Source organism: Populus alba, chromosome 11 (genome assembly GCF_005239225.2).
Source record: "Populus alba chromosome 11, ASM523922v2, whole genome shotgun sequence".
Lineage (NCBI taxonomy): Eukaryota > Viridiplantae > Streptophyta > Magnoliopsida > Malpighiales > Salicaceae > Populus > Populus alba.
This window is the reverse complement of record NC_133294.1, coordinates 14,300,993-14,321,970: the sequence shown is the minus strand read 5'-3', so window position 1 is coordinate 14,321,970 and position 20,978 is coordinate 14,300,993. Positions and strand designations below refer to the sequence as shown.

Below are 20,978 nucleotides of genomic sequence, written 5' to 3'. Positions count from 1 at the left end.
GGCAGTTTGCTTTTTTAATTAATTTTTTTTAATTTTATTTTTTAACATTGATTCGATTGAGAATTAAATTTTAAATTTTATTTTGATTTATTTTCTATGAAATTATTATAATCTGAAGACCCAAGTCGCATATTTGACATGTTAACCTGAGTTAATTTAAATCAATCTAATATATTATTATTTTAATATTAAAAAAAATATCATTTTTAATTTTTTTAATAAAATTATATTTTTATGAGTTGTGTGAATTATTTTTGGATCCGTTAATTCAATCGGGTAGTATTATATCAATTATCCACTAAGAAAAAATTTAACAATATTTAAAATTTTTTTTTATATTAAAAAAATTTATTCGACTTCCAACATAGCATAGGTTAATAATCTAGTTAGTACAACGAAGCATGGTAATAATTCCCTGCAGGTCACAATTGCAATGCCCATCAAGAAACACCGACAGTCCATTATAGCGATATCTCATACCATATTATAGGATGTAATTGCATTTTAAATTTATTTTAACCCCCTTTTTTTTTAATATTGCAATTTTAATAGGGTACCTAAAAGTTGCTCCTCGTACTTCTAACTCAAATATTATAGATTTTGTCCACAATTAATATTGTTTCGCATCACATAAAGACTAGTACAACGGGATTTTAAAAACATTGCTATGGATAACTACATCATTAAGATAAGTTCATCCGAAAACTGATTAATTAAATTCATTGTTATGTCGAAATTGCTGACTGGATTCATATTTAATTATTTATAACTCCCCCAACTAAAACGACAATATATCTGAGACATTTTGAAGCATGCACCGTAGACTCTTGCCTACCTGGTAACTAGTTGAGATTTTGTTTCGTGTTTTCTTGGCTCTGTATCAAAGCTCTGTCCAGATCAGCAGCCAAATTTGTTCTCATGCAAAGACAGGCTGGTTTAGGAGCCTCTTCAATGTGTGGTCTTAAGCAAGCACTCACTTTGACCAACTACCAGTTCTATCTCCAAACTCGTTTTCTCTCGCTCCGCTGTTTGGTAAATTAAAGAGAACCGAAAACCCAGTTTCCAATCCACAAAAGAAGCAAGGTTCAATCAAAGCAGGGACCTGAAAAATAAATTTAAAGCATGGCGGATGGGGCAGTGAATGGTTATGAAATGGATACACCCAAAAACATTACCATCAAAGGAATTCTAAGTCTGCTAATGGAAAGCATTGATGATAATAATCATAGTAGGAGTGTGATTTCACTGGGCATGGGCGACCCTACTGCTCATTCTTGCTTTCACACCACACATGTTGCTCAAGAAGCTGTTGTTGATGCTCTTCAATCTGATAAGTTCAATGGTTATGCACCTACTGTAGGCCTTCCTCAAACAAGAAGGTAATTTACTAATTTCCTTTCATTGTTTTTTTGGCTCTTCTATTGAATGTATTTGTTACATGCAATTCATGATATGGAGTTTTACTTCGTTAATTTCTGGATTATTATTTTGTAAAATCTGGTTTTTTTGGATTGCTAGCTAAATTAACTTTAATTCTGGAGACCAATCTTCATTGCTTGCATGTATTTCAGTTTGATGAATTTACTTGGCAAGAAACAACTGTTTCTGCTTCTTCTTTGTTGAAATAATTTATTATAGCTGTAATTCCTTTTTCTCACAATTGATAGACCTATGCTGGCTTCCTCCCAGACTTGTTTCGATTTCTTTATTCTTATGCTTTCAAATGAAATTAATTAAAAGGAATGATCTGGGTATCTTTAATTAGCTTAATTTCTTATTGCTGTTGCAGCTGAAAACAATCCAGAAATACTGTCTGGGCTTGATTCGTGCAGTACTAATTACCTTTCTGCTACAGTTTCTGTTGAAATAATCTAGAAGTAGCCACTTGATATTGATTCTTTTGGCTTTAAATGTTTTCTTTCTCTTCCAGTTTGATGAAATGAAAGGGCCGCACATCTTAGACACTAAAGCAATGTAAAAGTACCAATTTGCATTATGTTCAGCCTGTTTATTCTTACTTGGTTGCAGTAGAAAGCATCTGAAAGAACATACCTACATGTTCAACTTTGAGAGTCTGCAAGCAACCATAGAGCTTATCAGTTTCTACTTGATTATAATATGCTTGCTCTTCTGTAGGGCGATTGCTGAATACCTATCTCGTGATCTTCCTTACAAGTTATCATCTGATGATGTTTTTATAACATCCGGTTGCACTCAAGCTATTGATGTTGCATTGGCGATGCTTGCTCGCCCTGGTGCAAATATCTTGCTTCCAAGGCCAGGCTTCCCAATTTATGAACTTTGTGCAGCTTTTAGGCATCTTGAAGTTCGACATTTTGATCTTCTCCCAGAGAAAGGCTGGGAGGTTGATCTTGATGCTATCGAAGCCCTTGCAGATCAGAACACTGTTGCATTGGTTATTATAAATCCTGGGAATCCTTGCGGCAATGTATACTCTTACCAACATTTGAAAAAGGTTAGCAGTTAAGTGTTTCGATTCAAGTTGAAGCATCTTGCAGTGGATACCACCAAAAGATCATGATTTTGATCTGATGCAATGTCTTGTTTGCTTGTATATTGGATTTAGATTGCAGAAACTGCTGAAAAGCTCAAAACTCTTGTTATTGCTGATGAAGTGTATGGACACCTTGCCTTTGGTCGTAATCCCTTTGTGCCAATGGGAGTTTTTGGATCCATTGTCCCTGTTCTTACCCTTGGTTCTCTTTCAAAGAGGTGGATTGTACCTGGATGGCGACTTGGTTGGTTTGTGACAAGTGATCCATCTGGCATGTTTAGAAATCCCAAGGTTGACTCCCTGATCCTTTGTGTGCGCTGGCATAGCATTGCTGTACTAGTGTTTGTATAAGTTCCTCAGTTATGGATTCCTTTGCCTACAAGTGTTTGCATTGGCAAGATTTGTCTCTTCCAAAGAGATTCAATGCTGCTTTTCAAGTTCTTGACAACTTCAAGCATAGCATTGCTGTACTAGTGTTTGTATAAGTTCCTCAGTTATGGATTCCTTTGCCTACAAGTGTTTGCATTGGCAAGATTTGTCTCTTCCAAAGAGATTCAATGCTGCTTTTCAAGTTCTTGACAACTTCAAGCATAGAAAAATTGAATTGCATTATCTCTCTCTCATTTCACTTTTTATCAGTCAACAAATATTTGGTTTTGATGTGCTTGATCTGGATATCTTTGTTTATAGCAATATACAACACTTTTGTAATGTAAAAATATTGCCTAATTCATTGTGGAATTTTCACATGGTTGAATATTTGGAATGTAACATGACTTGAATTTTACTCAACCAAACTTGCTAAACATTCTCTTTCCTTTCAGGTTGTTGAACGCATTAAGAAGTACTTTGACATTTTGGGAGGACCTGCAACCTTCATCCAGGTTAGTGCATTGGAATGCATGATTGAATACTACCCCAATCTTCTTAAGAAAAAAAAAAATTCCCAACTTTTGGTTAGGTTTGATTGCATCTGGATGATGAAATTTGCAGTCTCTGCTGTTGAAAGCTTTAAATAGGAAGATTCTTCTAGCTTTCACAGAGATTTGTTGAAAAGCAATTGAAAATACATAAAACTCATTTATAATATTAAATTCATGAGAAAGGAGGTCAGGTAGGCGTGGAGGGACATTGATCTACGTTTCTTGACTGCTGCTAATCTTAGAAATGATTAAATCACTGGCAAACTTGAGTTAAGAGTGTTAGGCATTGCAGCATGTTATTGATCAAGCTGTTGTTTGTTTATTGCTTCACCTCAACAAATAGCGATCCAGAGCTTAAAAAATTTTAATGTGCATATACTATAGACTACTTCCAGAGTTAATATTGTAAATCTGCAATCAAATTTTAGATATAGTCTGCTTATTTTGTTTTCTTGTCAATAATGTTTTGGTTTGTTAGGCAGCAGTTCCTGGCATTCTTGAGCTAACTGATGAGGTTTTCTTCAAGAGAACTATCAACATACTGAAGCAGTCCTCAGATATATGTTGTGATAGGATAAAGGAGATCCCTTGCATTTCTTGCCCATACAAGCCAGAGGGATCAATGGCTGTGATGGTAAGGAAAGAGCACAATTTGCAACTCTAAATGGATTCCAATTAGTGGAAATATAAATGGAGTTACACTAATCAAACTGGCTATGAAATGCAGATGAAATTAAATCTTTCACTACTAGAAGATATCAGTGACGATATTGACTTCTGCTTCAAACTGGCCAGAGAGGAATTTGTCATCATTCTTCCAGGTAAGAAATGAACAGTGAAACATAATCAAATCCTGCCCAGAAGCTTCTAGTTCCTGAAAAAGATTTTATCAGGCAAGAAGGAATTGATTCTAATACCACAAAAAGAGATTGAGTTCACGTTTAAGTGTTTTACTAATAGCATTTACTACTACTGATAAAGCATAGCTCAACATATAGGAGTCCGCCGTGTATACGTAGGTGTTAGGCAACTTAAACAAGCAGATTGTTATAATTTGTGTTGATAATCTTTCTCCAAACCTCTCTTTTATCAGCAATAGTTTGCAATTTTTGTGGTTTAAAAACCAGTAGTCCTGCCAGAAGCTGGTTGTGACTTGCTTCCAAGTTGATGTAAGTGTCATGATATACATCATTGCATTGACCGAGCTGCAAATGACAAATTCATGGACAAAATCATAGAAAACCTGATGAACCAGCCATTTTATTTTCCCAGTTTTTACAGGGTGCAAACAGCCATTAATAATCAAGAAAGATGTTACTTTTGCAGGAACTGCTGTGGGGCTAAAGAATTGGCTCCGTATCACTTTTGCCGTTGATCCAGTATCCCTAGAAGAAGCTTTAGGGAGAGTGAAATCGTTCTGTCTAAGGCATACCAAACAGTTTGAAAGATACTAGCGTTCAGAGTCAACCAAATTATAGGACATTTGCCTGCAATTTATAGGTTCCTTTCCATGGCGAAGCTGTTGTAAAGTTAGATGACCATATTCTTACAGATCCCCAGCAAAGCTTGTAGTCATGAAGACGACATTGTTAATAAACATACAACATAATCTATCAGTGGCCTTATTCATGTTTTGTTGGACAATGAGGGAGCTTGTAACGAAGGCTCTTTACATGTCGGTAATGGTGAATGATCATTGACTCAGAAAATTTCAAGGAAGAAGAACAAATCTAGTTTTATGAGATGAATAAAAAACCAAACTTTTCTGAGCGTTCTCTAGATACCTGGAGGCCTTCAATGTCCAACCTTGTGGGACAGCACAATAACTTTGTTCTTCCACAAAAAAACAAATGTTAGGCGTCCATCTAGAGAACAAAAAGGTAAATGACTTGACATTTTGTTTTTAGCTCCAAGTATGCATATTAGAGTGCCAAATGCTGTCGTAGAGTCCGTTCGACATTATTATAATAGACATGGTTTTTTCAATTGAATTTAATTCCAAAGGTTACATCAATTTTTATATTTATAATTTTATAAAGGTATTAATTTGAATTTTAAATTTAAAAAATAGCAAAAAACAATTCAGAGGGTGACCCTTTTATTTGCTATAGGAATTCAAAATAGAAAAAAGTATTCTTCCAAAATACCTCTATTTCTTTTCTCTTAAAAACCCTACAACTTCTCTTTACTGTCTCTTTCTTTTCTTCAAGAAAACGCTTCGGTTTTTCGCTCAAGAAAATTGTCTTCATCATATTATTCCATGATATTATTGTTTTGTGGGGGAATTCCCAGTTTGTCTCTGCAGCGATGGTTGAAAATAAAAATAGAAAATAAAATAGAAAGAAAGAAGCGAAGCCATGAAAATTAAATACAGTATTTTTTTTTAACATGTTCGGATTAGCTTGCACATATCTCGATAAATTTCTTTGATTCCTAAATTTAATAACTATGTAAATCTTAAGTGATTCTGAGATTTGCAAAACTCAAACTAATGATTTTTAAAAAAACAAATTTAAAACCTGATTAATTAAATTATATCTTTAAAGATTAATTTTTACTGATGTTATTGTGGTGTCATGATAACAAAGGTATGTATAATGATAAGAGCATATATTATTTTTTTGAGTTTTACTTAGTGGAGTAGAGTGAAAGGGATTTTATTATTATTATTATTATTATTATTATTATGAATAAAGAAGAAATGGTCTTTAGGAAAAATATATCGTTAATCTATCATCATGGATTTACAAACATATGTTTCTTTGCTAAGCGGCATTGAAATATATATATATAATATATATATAATGACTGATCGCTTATTTAAAAGTAGATGAAATAATTTTATTATGCGAGAATTACATGATAGTTAGAAATGAGAATATCTTTATTACTAAAAGAAATATGATGTTGTTGTCAATAATAATAATAATAATTTGTTCCTAATATTTTTACATCATGCATGTTAATGTTACATGTTGTATTTATTATATCATACATTATGATTTATCATAAAATAATTTATGGATTCTACTTTCACATTAACAAAAAGTAATGTTGTTTTTGCAACAAAAATAAATGATTTCTGAATTAAAAACAAAATAGTCAAGATTGCTAATTTAATTCCATATATATTCCAAATAGTATAATTGAATTTAATTATATTATTTAATATTTTAATATAAATATAAGAATTCTAATAGGTTATCAATTAAATTCAAATCAAGTTTGAAATTGAATTCAATTCCAAATCTAATTTGATTCCAAATATGTAGTAAGAGATGTGGGAAAAATATTATTCAGGCCATTGTAACTTTTCTCATGATTCTCTATGGATTGTAACAATAATATTTTTTTCATTTTATTGATCAAACTTTTTTCTCATTAATTGCATTATTCTATGACCAAATTAAAGGGTTGCTGCTTCTATTTTGTTAAGGAATGGTAGAATTGAAAGACAAGGCACCAATATGAAAAATACAAAAGAAATAGATGGTAGTTTCAAAATTGACTAATAAAACTTCCTTTAATTCTCTTAGTTTGAAACATACCTATTTTATATTCCTTTAATGTTTTGAAAGTTCACTTTTGACCCAAAACTTTTTATTTTTTATTTTTTAATCCCTGGTTTGAGGTGTAAGAGAGAGAAAAGCATTGAATTTCAATGGTAGAGAAAGAAAAAATATTGATTGACAACAATTCTAACCACCAAAATAATCAATTTTGATGCCTACACATTTCATTTAATGAGAAGAATTCTTCTAAGGTGTTATTTCACTTTCAAATTACTTGAAAAATTTATATTTGACCTTGAAAAGTATTTGGTTTTAGGTTAAGTTGTTTTTGGATTGTTTTTAAGGTTATTTAAAGGCATAAATATATTTATTTATGTCTCTATCGTATTTTTGGATTAAAAATATAATTAAATAGATTTTTTTGATGTAAAACATCCATGCACTGATTTAAAACTAAAAAACATTGTTTTAATTAAAAAAAAAAAAAAAAAAGAATTGATGATGATGCTTATACAGGTAATGATGCATATTGTTGTGGTTAGCAGAGTTGTGTGGACAATTTTTTTTTTTTTCTTATCATATGTTTTCAATTCTGACAAGAGATTAAATGGTTTGATTTTCAGATCTGGAATTTAGAATAACAAAATTTCCGAGGCACTTTTTGATTTTCTAGTTTTTAATGCCAAAAAACCAATTTTAATTGAACCGAAGGAGTTTGGTTTTTAAACTAATTTTCAGCTTGATGCAGGTTATATTCTGGAGAAATAGAATCTCCCAGTTTAATTGGATATTTTAATCCAAACGGACCAAACTATATGGTGAACACCATTGAGTGAAAATCTGTAGCCTTCACATTCATTTTTGGACCCACCAATTATTGAGCCAATGCTTACATAGTCAAAACCTAATCAGCAACATCTTCCATCCGAGAAAAGATTCCAGACGAGACAAAACAAAAGCTGAGACATAATTCCGTCCGACATCTCGTGCACTCTCCTAACGCTGCAAGACAAACTGCAAAAGTTACAGAAAAATGGATTCCACCCACCACCACCTACGACACCCTTATTTTAAAGTAACCACCACTGCAGCATTCAGTATAAACATGGCTCACGTCGTCTCTCAGTGATTATCTCTTCAGACATCTCTTGTTGACACTTATTTTTCACTGCCTTCTTCGCTTCTTCACGGCACATCAATCTGGTAACTTCCTTTCCTTCCATAATTCCTTTTTTGTATTGATAAGTCTGGCCTTCAATTGGTGTTTTATGATGAATTCTTGAGCTTATTCGGTGTTTTTTTGTTTTCTTGATTGTTTTGAAGGTGCGATGGCTTCCTTGGAGGTTGAAAATGGAAGTGGTATCAAGGTTCACGTGTTTTCATCATCCTCAGAGGTTGAAAACTCTACACCCCACATTTTATTTACGTACATACTTGATCTTTATTTTATGTTTGGGTATGTTTTTCTCTAGCCTGGTGGTTTTCTGTTGATCTTATATAACAATTAGCAATGGATTGTTTTCTTCTGTTTGAATGATCTTTCATGGAGGATCGCATAGACACCTTCTTTTTAGTTTTCTTTTTGAAGAAGTACTGATGAAGTAGCATAAAAGCAAGTCCACTGAGTGCAAAAACATTTCTCTGTGTCCATGATTAGATGATTGTGGAGTATTATTTATATTGCTTTGGTGTTCCTATGATCTGGAGATAAAAAAAAATGAAAAGACAGAAAAATTCAGACCGGTGAAGAATGCATTTTTGGCATTTGTTGATTTTTGCGTGAACTCTCAAACTGGTCTGTAGTGTGTAAGACAGTATTTCTCTAGACTAACAGCCCCATCTAAACAAGTGCTCACGGATCTTATTTTATTAGCTGTTGCACGTGTTTAGAGGGGGCAAAAAAGTGATTGTAGCTTGTCATTTACCTACGGATTATACAGAGTCCCAAGAGCAATCCAGAAATTCCTTTAGCTTCTGGGTGTAGCTTTCATGCTCCTTGTCCCTCAGTCCTTATCTGCCCAAATTGCAGAGCAAAAGAGTGGATCCGTTTTCCGTCTGACCTTTTCCCTGTGAAAGATCCAGTTCATGGGAAAAAGTACATGTTCAAGTCCTCTTATCAAGTGATATAGTGCTTTCTGGTTTGTAATAACTATCATAATACGGCATGCTATGAAACTTGCTGAAAAACAAATTAGCTTGCTTGCCGATCTAACATCTAGTGGCAGGCAAAACCAAGATTTTAAACAATCCTGAGGGATATCCTGGCAAATCACAATGAGAAAATGGACTTTATTATGCCTTTGTATGAGATACTGATATATATCCTATCTAATATTAGCAAGTAGCAAGTCGTCCTAGGATAAGTTTTCTTTACTCCCATGATAAAAGAGTGGCAAGAATCCTTGGTGTAAATTCTGAAGTCCAAATAGGAGAAAGATAAATAATCCCAAGGTGGAGTGACCATTATTGTTGTTGAGTTCATCAATTGACAATCAAAAGTTTGGCCATATGCATATCAGGATGTCAACATATTGAAAAGGTTAACTTTATCCCAATAAAATAGATTTTCCATAGGATTATGGTCAGTCGTGCTCTTACTAGCAGAGATTTTGTTTTATTATGCTGTTACAAGAAAGATTGCAACTGCAAAAATAATACATATGACAGCCTTCACTCGAAAGCAATTGCAGAGTGATCCTTATTTTTTTTTAAGTGGCATATCTGTATTATTCATTCTCCTCCTTCTATTTGTTACCATTCCACTAAACTTCCTTTTTCATTTTAATTGTTGTATCGATCAGTTGCTTGAAAGCCTGCATGAGAAGTGGGGTTCAGTGAAAAAGCAACCATACCCAGCAATGTATTCCAGTGTATATGGCGGAATTACTCTCGATCCAGCAATGATGGTAATACCCATGGATGATCACATGGTTCATAGAGGGCATGGTGTGTTTGATACGGCTATCATTCTTGATGGGTATGCATACTATTCTTTAACATCCATATACTGCACTCTGCAATAACTTGCAATTCTAGGATTCTAACTTATGCTTCCTAGTTTGCTCCTTCAGAGAATGCATTTGGGGTTAGGATCATTAAACAATTTGTTTAATGCAGGCATCTGTATGAGCTGGATGTTCATTTAGCCCGCTTTTTAAGATCAGCATCGAAAGCAAGGATAGCCTCACCCTTCCCTTGCTCAACTCTTCGAAGCATTCTTATTCAATTGGCTGCAGCATCTAAATGCAAGAAAGGAACTATAAGATATTGGCTAAGTGCAGGTCCTGGAAACTTCTTACTCTCACCTGCAGGTTGTCCAACTTCTGCATTCTATGCTGTAGTCATTGATGAGGACTTCTCTCAGCGCAAAGAAGGGGTTAAAGTGGTAACATCCACAATCCCTATGAAGTCACCTTTGTTTGCAACAATGAAGAATGTGAACTACCTCCCGAATGTGCTATCAGTAATGGAAGCTGAAGATCAGGGAGCATTTGCCTCCATCTGGATTGATGAGGAAGGCTATATTGCAGAGGGTCCAAATGTGAATGTGGCTTTCATAAGTCAAGATAAGGAGCTTATCTTGCCTATTTTCGACAAAATCCTGAGTGGATGCACTGCATTGAGGCTTCTTCAGCTAGCGCCTAAATTGATCGAGCAAGGGCGAATAAAAAGTGTTAAAACTGGAAATCTTACTGTGGAGGAAGCCAAAGGGGCTGCTGAAATGATGTATGTCGGAAGCACACTTCCTATATTGCCAATTGTCATGTGGGATGAGCAACCTATAGGAGACGGTAACACAACTATATATCCTCTGAACTTTTCTTTTTTTGGTTAATGGAGGCCTTTTATCTGGATGCTCTTCGATTATTCACAACATATTATATTATATTTTTACCAAGAGTGTCCTGCCTCTTAAAGGCGTGCCTGGAAAGACTGAACTTTCCATATCATTAGTGCATCGAGTACTTACTAATATATGCTGCAATCATTGTTTAAGGCTGCCCTACCTATATATATATAGATTAATCACTCGAGTAATTATGGATTAGATGCTCAACTATTACAACATTCTTACAGAACTTTTTCTTTCTTTCTTGTGGGAACAGGGAAGGTGGGAGAGCTGACGATGGCACTCTCTGATCTTCTGTGGGATGACATGGTTGCTGGCCCTGCTACCCTGAGGATGCCTGTTCCTTACGAGGAGTGAACCTCATACAGATCAATCAGTGAGGCCGGAGAAAGGATTTAAGATTCTTGGCTCTCATTGCTTATATATAGTCGCACGGCTCAGAAATTGCTTGCTTTGTTTAATCATGGCTCATGTTAGGATAAAATTTTCAAGTTTGCTTCGTCTTTCCTTTTGTTTTACTTGGAGTATTTTGTGGCCAAGTTCTTGTGATGCACTCTTTTGTCGACTGTGTCTATATATATATATAATGGGAGCATTTGCCAAGACCGCATCATAAGAAAAATGAAAATTAAAACTAGTATGAATTTAATGAGAATCTTAAATATAAATATTGTTGTCGTTGATGATAAATTACATTATATCATTCAATACTTACTTTGAAAGTTTATTACTCTTTTTAATCATGAAAAAATTATTTCACCATTTTAATTTATATTATCGTAAGGCAATGACAAGAATGGAGAATCCTATAATATTATAGTATTTAAATGTATAAATAAATTTTATCTATTGAGTTATAATACAATCTTGTGCATATAATTGTTGTAGCTCATAAAAAATTGTGTAATGTTTTTCAAAAATAATTAGCTTCAATCTCATTGCAAGTGTTAAATCAAATAACCACAGCATTTAGAATTAAAAGAGAGAGAGAGAGAGAGAGAGAGAGAGAGAGAGAGGAAAATTTCAATAAAAGTCAAATAATTGTTATAAATTATGTATTAAAATCTTAATAAAATCGAAATTATCGTTTGGTAAATTTATGGAGTTAATTAGCTCATGGGATTTGCAAAAGAAATTAAAGAGATTAATGTATTGAATGATTTGTAAAAATATGTTATTTATCAATTTCTTATAATATGTTGTAATGTTCATTATCAATATGCCTCTTTGTATATCGTGATTTTTTACCGACGAAAGGTATCTTATGATAAATTTGTTTGAGGAATAAATCTTTTAATATTAACTCCAAAAATCATACGATCATTAATTATGAGTTTTGGATTAGCAGGGAAATCCATCATGAGATTAATTCATGATTAAACCACTCTTTTTTCTTTTTTTTTTACAAGAGGGGCGAAATGCCCAACGGTAAAATAATTTATTTATTTATTTCAAATTAAAGTTTTTAATTTTTTTTAATTGTTTTAATACACTAATATCAAGAATAAATTTAAAAAATAAAATAAATATTAATTTAATATATTTTCTAAACTCTAGAGTAAAGAGAAATAATAAAAAAATATAAGTATTTAAAAAATTCAACAACAAATATAAAAATTACTCAAGAAAATTCTGATTTTTTTTTCACTCATCTAAAATTTCTATTTATAAAACTTGAAAACCAAAATACCAATACTCATAATTTATGAATGTTTTATTAATTATAATGAATGTTCATGATTCATGACTATCCAAAATATTTATGCATATAATGTCTAAAATCATGATCCCAAATTAATTACTCATATATATTTCATAAACTCAATTAATGAATTACTCATAATAAATTTCATTCTTGTTACATAATTGATGTATGTACAAAGATATTTTAGGAACTAAAAAAAATTATTAACCAAATGAAAATTTAATAATAAATATTTTTTTATTAATAAAACCCAAGTTCAAACTAATAAACTCACAACTCTACTATTCAATTCACAATCCACAAAACTATTTTAGATTTGAAATTTTTACTGTATATGGATTTTTTAGAATAATTTCTCATTCATATTTAATTAATTTTTTTTAAAATATATTATTAAATTACTAGGTCACAAAATTCAACATGATTTTAACCTACGGAATGAACCTGACATGTAATTTAGCCTTTGGAGGCTCACTGCATGTTTAATAAACCAATCTCAACACGTTTTCAATTATTTCTTCATCCCTGTCAACTAGTGTTAATCCTTGAACTGTCTTCTCTGCTTATACACGCATAGAACATAAAAATCCCAGGTAAGTTTCTTTCTTTTTCCCTTTTGAATTAGTTATTTTGGGTACTTTCTTTGTGTTCTGTAGATTATTTGTGAGCTATTTGGTGATTTTCTGTTTTCTTGATTGTAATTCTGAAGAAGAGATGGGTTCATTGAAGGTTGAAAATGGCAATGACAAGGTTCCCATCAACCTCAGAGGTACTCATCGCCTCCATTATAGTATTTTATATGATTGATCGTTGTTTTTTATACCACTTTAGAATTTATACTTTGCTGGTTATTGGTCTCGAATTTTTTTTCTTCTAGTTTTTAACAATTAGCTTGCATTAAGTATTTATCTTTTCTTGGAATCACTTGCAATAATTAGGAAAGGGCTCCCTTGCAACAGGATACAAGAAATAGGGAGGATTATGCAGAGCACTGTATAATAATATCAAGCTTGTGTTAATTATCAAGACTAAATGCTAATGTAGGCTTATATTATCTAGTCTTTCTAGGAAACATCAACGATCTGTTTTTGTTAACAAGTCTGCCCTTCTTTCCGAGGACGGACCTTAAAGTGAGAATTGAATAGTTACTGAACCGGTTTTGGAGATCAATTCAGCCCAAATCTCTGATGATACATGGACTCGGGTTAATCCAAGTTTTAATATTGTTTTGAAAAAAAGCTTGAAACCATCGTTTTAATGAAAATATAATACTGATTTTTTTTACCAACTATGGATGAGATGAGACGTCTGGTATTATGTTCTTATACAGCGTTCTTTCTTTACGTTTTCGACGGGAAAAGTGGGAGAATTGACAGTGGCACTCTCCGATCTGCTCTGGGATGACATGGTTGCTGGACCCGAGAAGGTACCTGTTCTTTACGAGTAGTGAGCCACATACCATGAAATTAATGAGGAAAAAGTAATTATTTCAAATTGCTTTGCTTATTGTGGCATGAATTGGCAAATGCTTGCTTTGTTTAATCAGGATTCATGTCCTGTTAGCCCCTCTTAATATGTAAAATTGCAGTGAGCAGATTTCAGAACGATATCGAACAGAACTCAAACCTCTTCAGATTCTGCTTTCGATTACCCTTCTCGCAGAAGTTAATAGTACCTTTACTATGATTAGACATCGTAGTTACAGGTTTGTGAGAAAGATTGGACAAGAAAAAAATCTATCCAGTCAAATTGATGCCACTAACGCATCGTTTCTTAATTAATCCATCATCGTTGTTTGTGATTAGGGCAGTCTAGAGCAGTAAAACATTTTGAAATGCATGAACTTGCTGACATTTGTGCACAACATTAATTTATAGAGAGAAAAAAACCATTAATTTATGATTTGCATGTACAACACGAAGCACTTGATAGATTTTTTCAAGGGAAATTGATTTGGCTCTTACCATATCTGCAAAAATCTCTAAGTTGCATGCTTGGTTCTTCTGTCGGTGCTCCTGTCCTTTTGTTTGGATCTAGGCTGCTGTCTTCCAGATTTATCATGTTTGAACTCGGCTTTAACATCCATACTACTGGCTCTTGATTTCACTGATCTGATCTGCACGCTGTGCAGTTGCTGTATGTCTTCTCTGCTGCAGACCTTGCTTTTTATTTTGTTTGTTTTCTCTGAACCAAGTTATTTTATCTTTGTTTTTAGCTTGTAAAAAAAGGAGTAACAATTGATATAGCATCAATGATGCCACCAGCTATCTCCACAGATGATACCAGAAGTTGTGTCGTTGCAGAACAACTCCCAGCTCTTCTCTGTTTCTCACAAGAAAGAAAACAAATTTCCCTATCCCACCCAACCCATAGAATGATGTCTTGACAATCATGAATCGACAAGCATCCATGACTGCCTTTCCTTTCTAAGAAAAAACCCTATCTTGATATTTTATCTAAGACAATAGGTGGACATAGCTCTACCAGCAAGCTCTCTCTGTGTGAGAATAGGAGAACTCAGAAGGGAAAGGTTGTGATTCTTGGCACGGATTTTGCAAGAGATGTTAAACTATTGAGGGTGCATGTGGGGAATCTTGCTTGCTTTGAAAATATGCCATTTTCACACCATTCAAAAAGCATCTATCTAGATTTGCAATTATCGTACATCTGTAGGGCTCACGTTTGTTTCTAGTCACCATCTATGTGAGACTTTACTGTGAAATACACCATATTTGCAGGCCACTGATCGTCGCTAGCCCGACAACAACTTCCTCGCTCGTTTTCATCTTCTTGTCATGGCATTGTTTGGTCGCAACATGGCTATTATTTACAGTCTACTGGACAGTTAACTTTGAACTCTTTAATCTTTACTGCCATTCCTGTCAGCATTCTTCTCTCTCTACATGAACAAGAAAATAAATGGACAGAACTAGAAATAAAAATGGTGGCCATGTATAGAAGAAGCCTTGTGTTGAAATTAAACTAAGTTGGTATTAGTCTTCAATCCTTGAGGCTTAGGGATTTGATCTGTGTTGGTTTCCAACTTGGCATATGACTTGTTATTAGTCTTGTTAAAGTTGGTTTCCTAGTGAATGTAGGACTTGTAATTGGTTGGTTAGAGCTTCTATAAATATAAGAGTTTGATATTGTTTTAGGTGAGTAGTGATTTAAGAAAAAAAAAAAAAACTAGTGTCTTGTTTTGTTAGAAAAAATTGCTGAGTTGCAGCTTGGGTTTTAAACCAACAAGTGATTTTTGAATCAATAAAATAAAGTCTTGTTAATTTGGATATTTAATTCTCTTGCATGGTAATTGAAAATTAAATAAATATGTGTATATAAATATTTAATTTTATTAAAATATATGATCATGTATAATTTCTATTTAAAATATTTTTATAAGAGAACAAACAATTTTCTATTTTTTTTAATTTGATTTATGATGACTTGATTTATTTGTGAATTCAAGCTAATTTTTATACTTTACAAGAATACGAGTTTAGGCATGTATTATAAAACGAGATTTTGTGATTTAATACTATGAAAAGTATAATTAATTTATCTTTAAAATATTGTTGAAAAACTCTTATGAGACGTTTAAGCTTTGATTAAACAAAATCTCTTTATAAAAAAGTTTGTCTTGAAAAAAAATTTTGTATACCTAAAAAAATTCTTTTGTATACCCTTTATTTATAGAAATATGTAGAGACACTCATGTCTTTTGCTAATAACACATGACATTATTTTCTTAGGATATTATTCAATAATTTTAATTATATATATTACCTTTAACTTATGTATAGTTTATGCAATCTTACAACAACACATATAAGAAAATAGAATAAATTATACAAAATGTTTGATCATCTCCTTTTATTAGATGATAGAAATAATTTTCTAATTGTCTTTATTTGTTCAATTCCTTGATTTTTTTTTCCTTTTATTGGTTATCAAATAATTAAGAATATTTATCTCAATTATTTCTTTAACATAACTAAAAGACTTTCGGTCAATTTACTGTTTATATGAATAATAAATCAAGTCAATATATTATTTTAATTAGTTGATAACGTGATTATTTTATGATTTAGAGTTGCCAATATTTTCAACTCAATTACGTAACAAACAGTCACATAACTTTATAAAAAGAAAAAGAAAAAAAAAGATGCCAAATAACAGTGATTTGCCCCTTTATAAAGTTAAAAAATAAAAAATTAAGACTCAAGCGCCTGGTTTGTCTCTAGCCAATGCACATGAGCTTTTTTTTTATATGCTCGTTATTTTTTTTTTAATTTTATTCTTTCAAGTTTTTAATAAATTTTATTATTTAATATTAAGTTGATTGTAAGTTAATTTTTTATATTTTTATCATATAAAAAATAATTCAAACGGAGTCTATAACTTGATTACAAATATGACTAGGATGAACCTTTTCTTAAAAAATTTAGGTTAAGATTTTTCAAGTTTAACCTAATATACCAAGATTGATATCAATGCCACAAACTTTTTAATGGTTTAGATATTATTTTTTTTAATTTTTAAAATATTTTAATCCAACCCGAAGTAAAAACTCTAGCAATAAACTAGTAATAAACTAAAGGGAACGTCTTACCTATAAGCTAAAAAATACTAATTAAACAAACACTTAATATAACCCAAAAGAATTTATGAATCCATATCGCTTTTCAAATATTTTCTTCAACTCCTCGTCTAATGCTCTATTTCTACTAGCGAGAGGTTTGTATTGGAATGGATTAGAAATGTAAATAGCAGTCTCCAGTTATCCTAGATTCGTATACACACAATCCAAGACCTCATGAACTTTGCTGAGAAATTAGGCCGAGCCTCTGCCCATATAAACATAGGGTGCAATAGTTCTTTAGGACCCATCAACAAACACTACAAAAAGTTTATTTATTTATTTATTTAATAGTGAAGCATTTTAAAAAAATTAATTTTTTTTCTTTTAATTGAATATTTTTGTGACCTAATTACATGAAATTAAGCTTAAATTTAGAGGTAAAATTACAAATTAAACACTAAGAGGATTGGAGTGTTAAACACTAAGAAAAGACATAGCTAATTTAAAATTCACAAAAAACTTTCTTTTTGATGTCAAAATTTATTTTGTTCATTATTGAGTCTCTAATTTAGATAAATGAGAAAAAAGCTTATTGAAAAATGGTGAGGAGAGAGAAAATAACTTATAGAGTTACTTTTCAATGAAGAAACTCGTTGTTATTAATGTTAAAGGATTTCATTTAATAATAAAAGTTAGATGGTGATAATTTTGATAATTTATCTTGCTTGAAAAAATAAATCAAGCTTGGTTTAGAGATTTTTTATAAGGTTGATTTTTATTTTTTTGGTGATTGGTTTATAGAGTTTTATGGTTTTTATTAGCTATTTTAGGGCTAGATGGGGTTAAAAATTGGATTTGTTAACCCAAAAAAACCCTCATCCTATTTTTTTTCAATCACCATAATGATATTTAGATTTTGAATTGGCACTAAGCAAGCAACATGTCGTTTGTTTTTTCTTAAGAAAAAAAAAGAATAAGTATGGCTTAAGCACGATGAGCCACCCATGCCTATGAACTTTACTTGATTTTTTTTTTGATTTTTTTTTAATATTTGATTGATTTTAAATTGATCTTTATTTTTTTTTATTATATATATATATATATATATATATGAGAGCTAGCGAGTCTATAACCCGAGTTATAGATTTGATGGGTTAAACCAAGTTGATATAATATGTTCTCATCTCAATGTTTAAAAATTTATTATTTTAAGATATATTTTAAAGGCCAAACAATAATTTTATTGGCCGTTTAGGTTGCATTTGGACTCATGCATCAAGACATTTTTTTTGTTATTTTTTTTCTTTAAATTAATTAATTTATATTGAGGTAACTACCATATAATTTAAATTGATACCTCGGTCAGGGAATTAAATAGAGAGTTTTCAAACTTTACTTGACAAGTTTAATAATAAAAAAAAAATTCTCATCACTTTGAATAATTTTTTTTTTTTTATGTTAAAGAAAATCTTACTTGGATCCCAACGTTAGCATGACCAATCTTCTAGTTATTATCTATATTATTCACGCCAATGCCTCGTATTTGTGTTTTCATTTCTCTGTTCCTTGTTAGTACTTACAATTTTTGAAAGAATAACAATTCTTCCACAGCACTCCAAAATTCACCATTTATTTAAAACTCTTTTCTTTTTTGTCTCACAAAATTAAGAAATGAAGGCATTTTCAATTAAAGGACAAGGACTTCGCAGTGACTAGATTTGTAGATTTCTGGCCTGCACTATGCCGGAATAATTTTATCAGTAAAAAAAGACATCACGATGATGTGAGCATGTTTTAAAACTGGTTTCCATCGTATTTTTACTAATTTATATTAAGGGTCCGTTTGTCTACGCGGCTGCGGCTGCGTTTTATTAAAAACGCAGTCCGCAGCCGTTTGGTAATAAAGAAAAGCGATTTACTATGCATGGAGCCCACATGTTTTTTGCGTTTAAAACGCTGAAAGGAAAAGCTACCGAAACATGCTTTTCATTCTCTTCTGTTTTATAAAAAGTACTTTTAGTTGAGGTTGATTGAAAAAATAGGTGTTTTTAAAACTGTGGTTGAAATTGAGGTTGAAAAAAAAGTAGTTTAATGTGTTTGGTTAAGAATGCTTTTGAAATTGAGGTTATAAATTAATTAAAATATATATATATATTAATATTGATGGTTTTAAATTTAAATATTGTAAAATTAATTACTCCTATTACATCATGAAAAAAATAATACTTTATATAAAATATTTTTTATTATTCCATTAAACTATTTATAATTCCATTACGTGCAAAATTCATTCGATAAAAACTACAAAATTGATATTACTGTGCGAGTGAATTTAATTCACTCTATACTAGTTTTTCGAGAAAAAATATATTCACATCCCGAATTAATTTAATTCTCTAAACAAGTTTTTTTTTAAAAAATCAATACAATTAAGTAACACATTATTTAAAAAAAAAAAAAAAAAAGAAGCCCTGCGGACAGTGCAATTTACTACGCACTGTTCACGTGAACAGTACACCTCATTTGCACTGTTCACGTGAACAGTGCAGTGAATTGCACTGTTCCTTGTTTTTTATTAACCCGAAGAGAATGAAAAGCATGTTTCGGTAGCTTTTCCTTTTCAGCGTTTTAAACGCAAAAAACATGTGGGCTCCATGCACAGTAAATCGCTTTTCTTTATTACCAAACGGCTGCGGACTGCGTTTTTAATAAAACGCAGCCGCAGCCGCGTAGACAAACGGACCCTAAAAACAAGGAACAGTGCAATTCACTGCACTGTTCACAGGTGAATTGCACTGTTCACGTGAACAGTGCAAATGAGTGTACTGTTCACGTGAACAGTGCGTAGTAAATTGCACTGTCCGCAGGGCTTCTTTTTTTTTTTTTTTTTTTTAAATAATGTGTTAATACTTAATTGTATTGATTTTTTTTTTTAAAAAAAACTTGTTTAGAGAATTAAATTAATTCGGGATGTGAATAATATTTTTTTCTCGAAAAACTAGTATAGAGTGAATTAAAATTCACTCGCACAGTAATATCAATTTGTAGTTTTTATCGAATGAATTTTGCACGTAATGGAATTATAAATAGTTTAATGGAATAATAAAATATTTTATATAAAGTATTATTTTTTTCATGATGTAATAGGAGTAATTAATTTACAATATTTAAATTTAAAACCATCATATTAATATATATATATATATTTTAATTAATTTATAACCTCAATTTTTAAACTACTTTTTTTTCAACCTCAATTTCAACCACAGTTTTAACAAACACCTATTTTTTCAAATCAACCTCAACTAAAAGTACTTTTTAAAACAACTTTTTTTAAACCACAACCAACAGCTACAATGCCAAACACACTCTTAAACGCAATGGATTTAGAAATCATACATCATATTTTATTAAATAATTTCTAAATTGTTTTGCCATTGCAAGAAGAAACAACTAAAGCTTGAAATTAATGAAGACTATTCACCAAATTCATTGTCTAGTCTGTTAAACAATTATGAAGCTAGCTAGATACTACATTGACTGTACGGAAATAACAAGGTAAGGTAAAATACACAGTGAATAAACAGTATTGTTTTTAATTTTTGGATAAATACAGTACAATAATAACATTATAAAGAGAGAAGAAAAATCCATTTTGAATCAATATTACAATTAGGGTTAGGGCAATCATATATATCAAGTCATATCCATAGCGACACAAACATGGAATGAACAAAAGGAATGTTTCTAGCCAAGAATCAATGAGCAGTGTTTACTTACTTATCAGAGCTAAAAAGTCATATAGCATAGCTAAACTACCAAGAAGAGACCTTAGCTTGGAACCCTAAAGAACCAAACACACTGACTCTCTCTATTTTGATTTTTTTTTTACTA

At 31.6% G+C, this 20,978-nt stretch overlaps 2 protein-coding genes and 1 long non-coding RNA gene across 7 annotated transcripts; all 3 read left to right on the top strand.

The window, feature by feature from the left end:
• The first annotated feature begins 635 nt into the window (after positions 1-635).
• On the top strand, positions 636-5,067 carry LOC118038355 (probable aminotransferase TAT2). 3 transcript variants are annotated; one of them, XM_073412767.1, is made up of 7 exons: positions 746-1,379; positions 2,029-2,476; positions 2,588-2,806; positions 3,340-3,399; positions 3,917-4,072; positions 4,166-4,259; positions 4,765-5,067. In XM_073412767.1, the coding sequence occupies exons 1-7, from the start codon at positions 1,123-1,125 to the stop codon at positions 4,890-4,892; spliced, it is 1,362 nt and encodes a 453-aa protein (XP_073268868.1). In that variant the 5' UTR covers positions 746-1,122; the 3' UTR covers positions 4,893-5,067. The 3 variants fall into 3 exon arrangements, 2 of the variants coding, with proteins under 2 accessions (XP_073268868.1, XP_034900564.1); XM_035044673.2 differs by having other exon boundaries at positions 775-1,379; positions 2,137-2,476; XR_012171283.1 differs by lacking the exon at positions 4,765-5,067 and having other exon boundaries at positions 636-1,379; positions 3,921-4,072.
• Positions 5,068-7,861: 2,794 nt separating this feature from the next.
• On the top strand, positions 7,862-11,403 carry LOC118038354 (D-amino-acid transaminase, chloroplastic-like). The gene is made up of 5 exons (XM_035044672.2): positions 7,862-8,153; positions 8,274-8,344; positions 9,752-9,927; positions 10,068-10,741; positions 11,057-11,403. The coding sequence occupies exons 2-5, from the start codon at positions 8,279-8,281 to the stop codon at positions 11,155-11,157; spliced, it is 1,017 nt and encodes a 338-aa protein (XP_034900563.1). The 5' UTR covers positions 7,862-8,153; positions 8,274-8,278; the 3' UTR covers positions 11,158-11,403.
• A 1,572-nt stretch (positions 11,404-12,975) lies between these two features.
• Positions 12,976-15,659, top strand: LOC118038353 (uncharacterized). Of its 3 annotated transcripts, XR_012171163.1 has the most exons (5): positions 12,976-13,098; positions 13,215-13,274; positions 13,836-13,931; positions 14,094-14,210; positions 14,721-15,659. It is a non-coding gene; the product is annotated as an uncharacterized lncRNA (long non-coding RNA). The 3 variants fall into 3 exon arrangements; XR_012171162.1 differs by lacking the exon at positions 12,976-13,098 and having other exon boundaries at positions 13,109-13,274; XR_012171164.1 differs by lacking the exons at positions 12,976-13,098; positions 14,094-14,210 and having other exon boundaries at positions 13,109-13,274.
• The last annotated feature ends 5,319 nt before the right edge of the window (positions 15,660-20,978 follow it).

Coding starts and splice junctions, on each gene's coding strand:
- LOC118038355 (XM_073412767.1), top strand. CDS start 1,123: ATGGCGGATGGGGCAGTGAATGGTTATGAAATGGATACACCCAAAAAC. Junction 2,477..2,587: donor CTTACCAACATTTGAAAAAG/GTTAGCAGTTAA, acceptor TATTGGATTTAG/ATTGCAGAAACTGCTGAAAA. Junction 4,260..4,764: donor ATTTGTCATCATTCTTCCAG/GTAAGAAATGAA, acceptor TTACTTTTGCAG/GAACTGCTGTGGGGCTAAAG.
- LOC118038354 (XM_035044672.2), top strand. CDS start 8,279: ATGGCTTCCTTGGAGGTTGAAAATGGAAGTGGTATCAAGGTTCACGTG. Junction 8,345..9,751: donor TGTTTTCATCATCCTCAGAG/GTTGAAAACTCT, acceptor TGTATCGATCAG/TTGCTTGAAAGCCTGCATGA. Junction 9,928..10,067: donor ACGGCTATCATTCTTGATGG/GTATGCATACTA, acceptor TGTTTAATGCAG/GCATCTGTATGAGCTGGATG.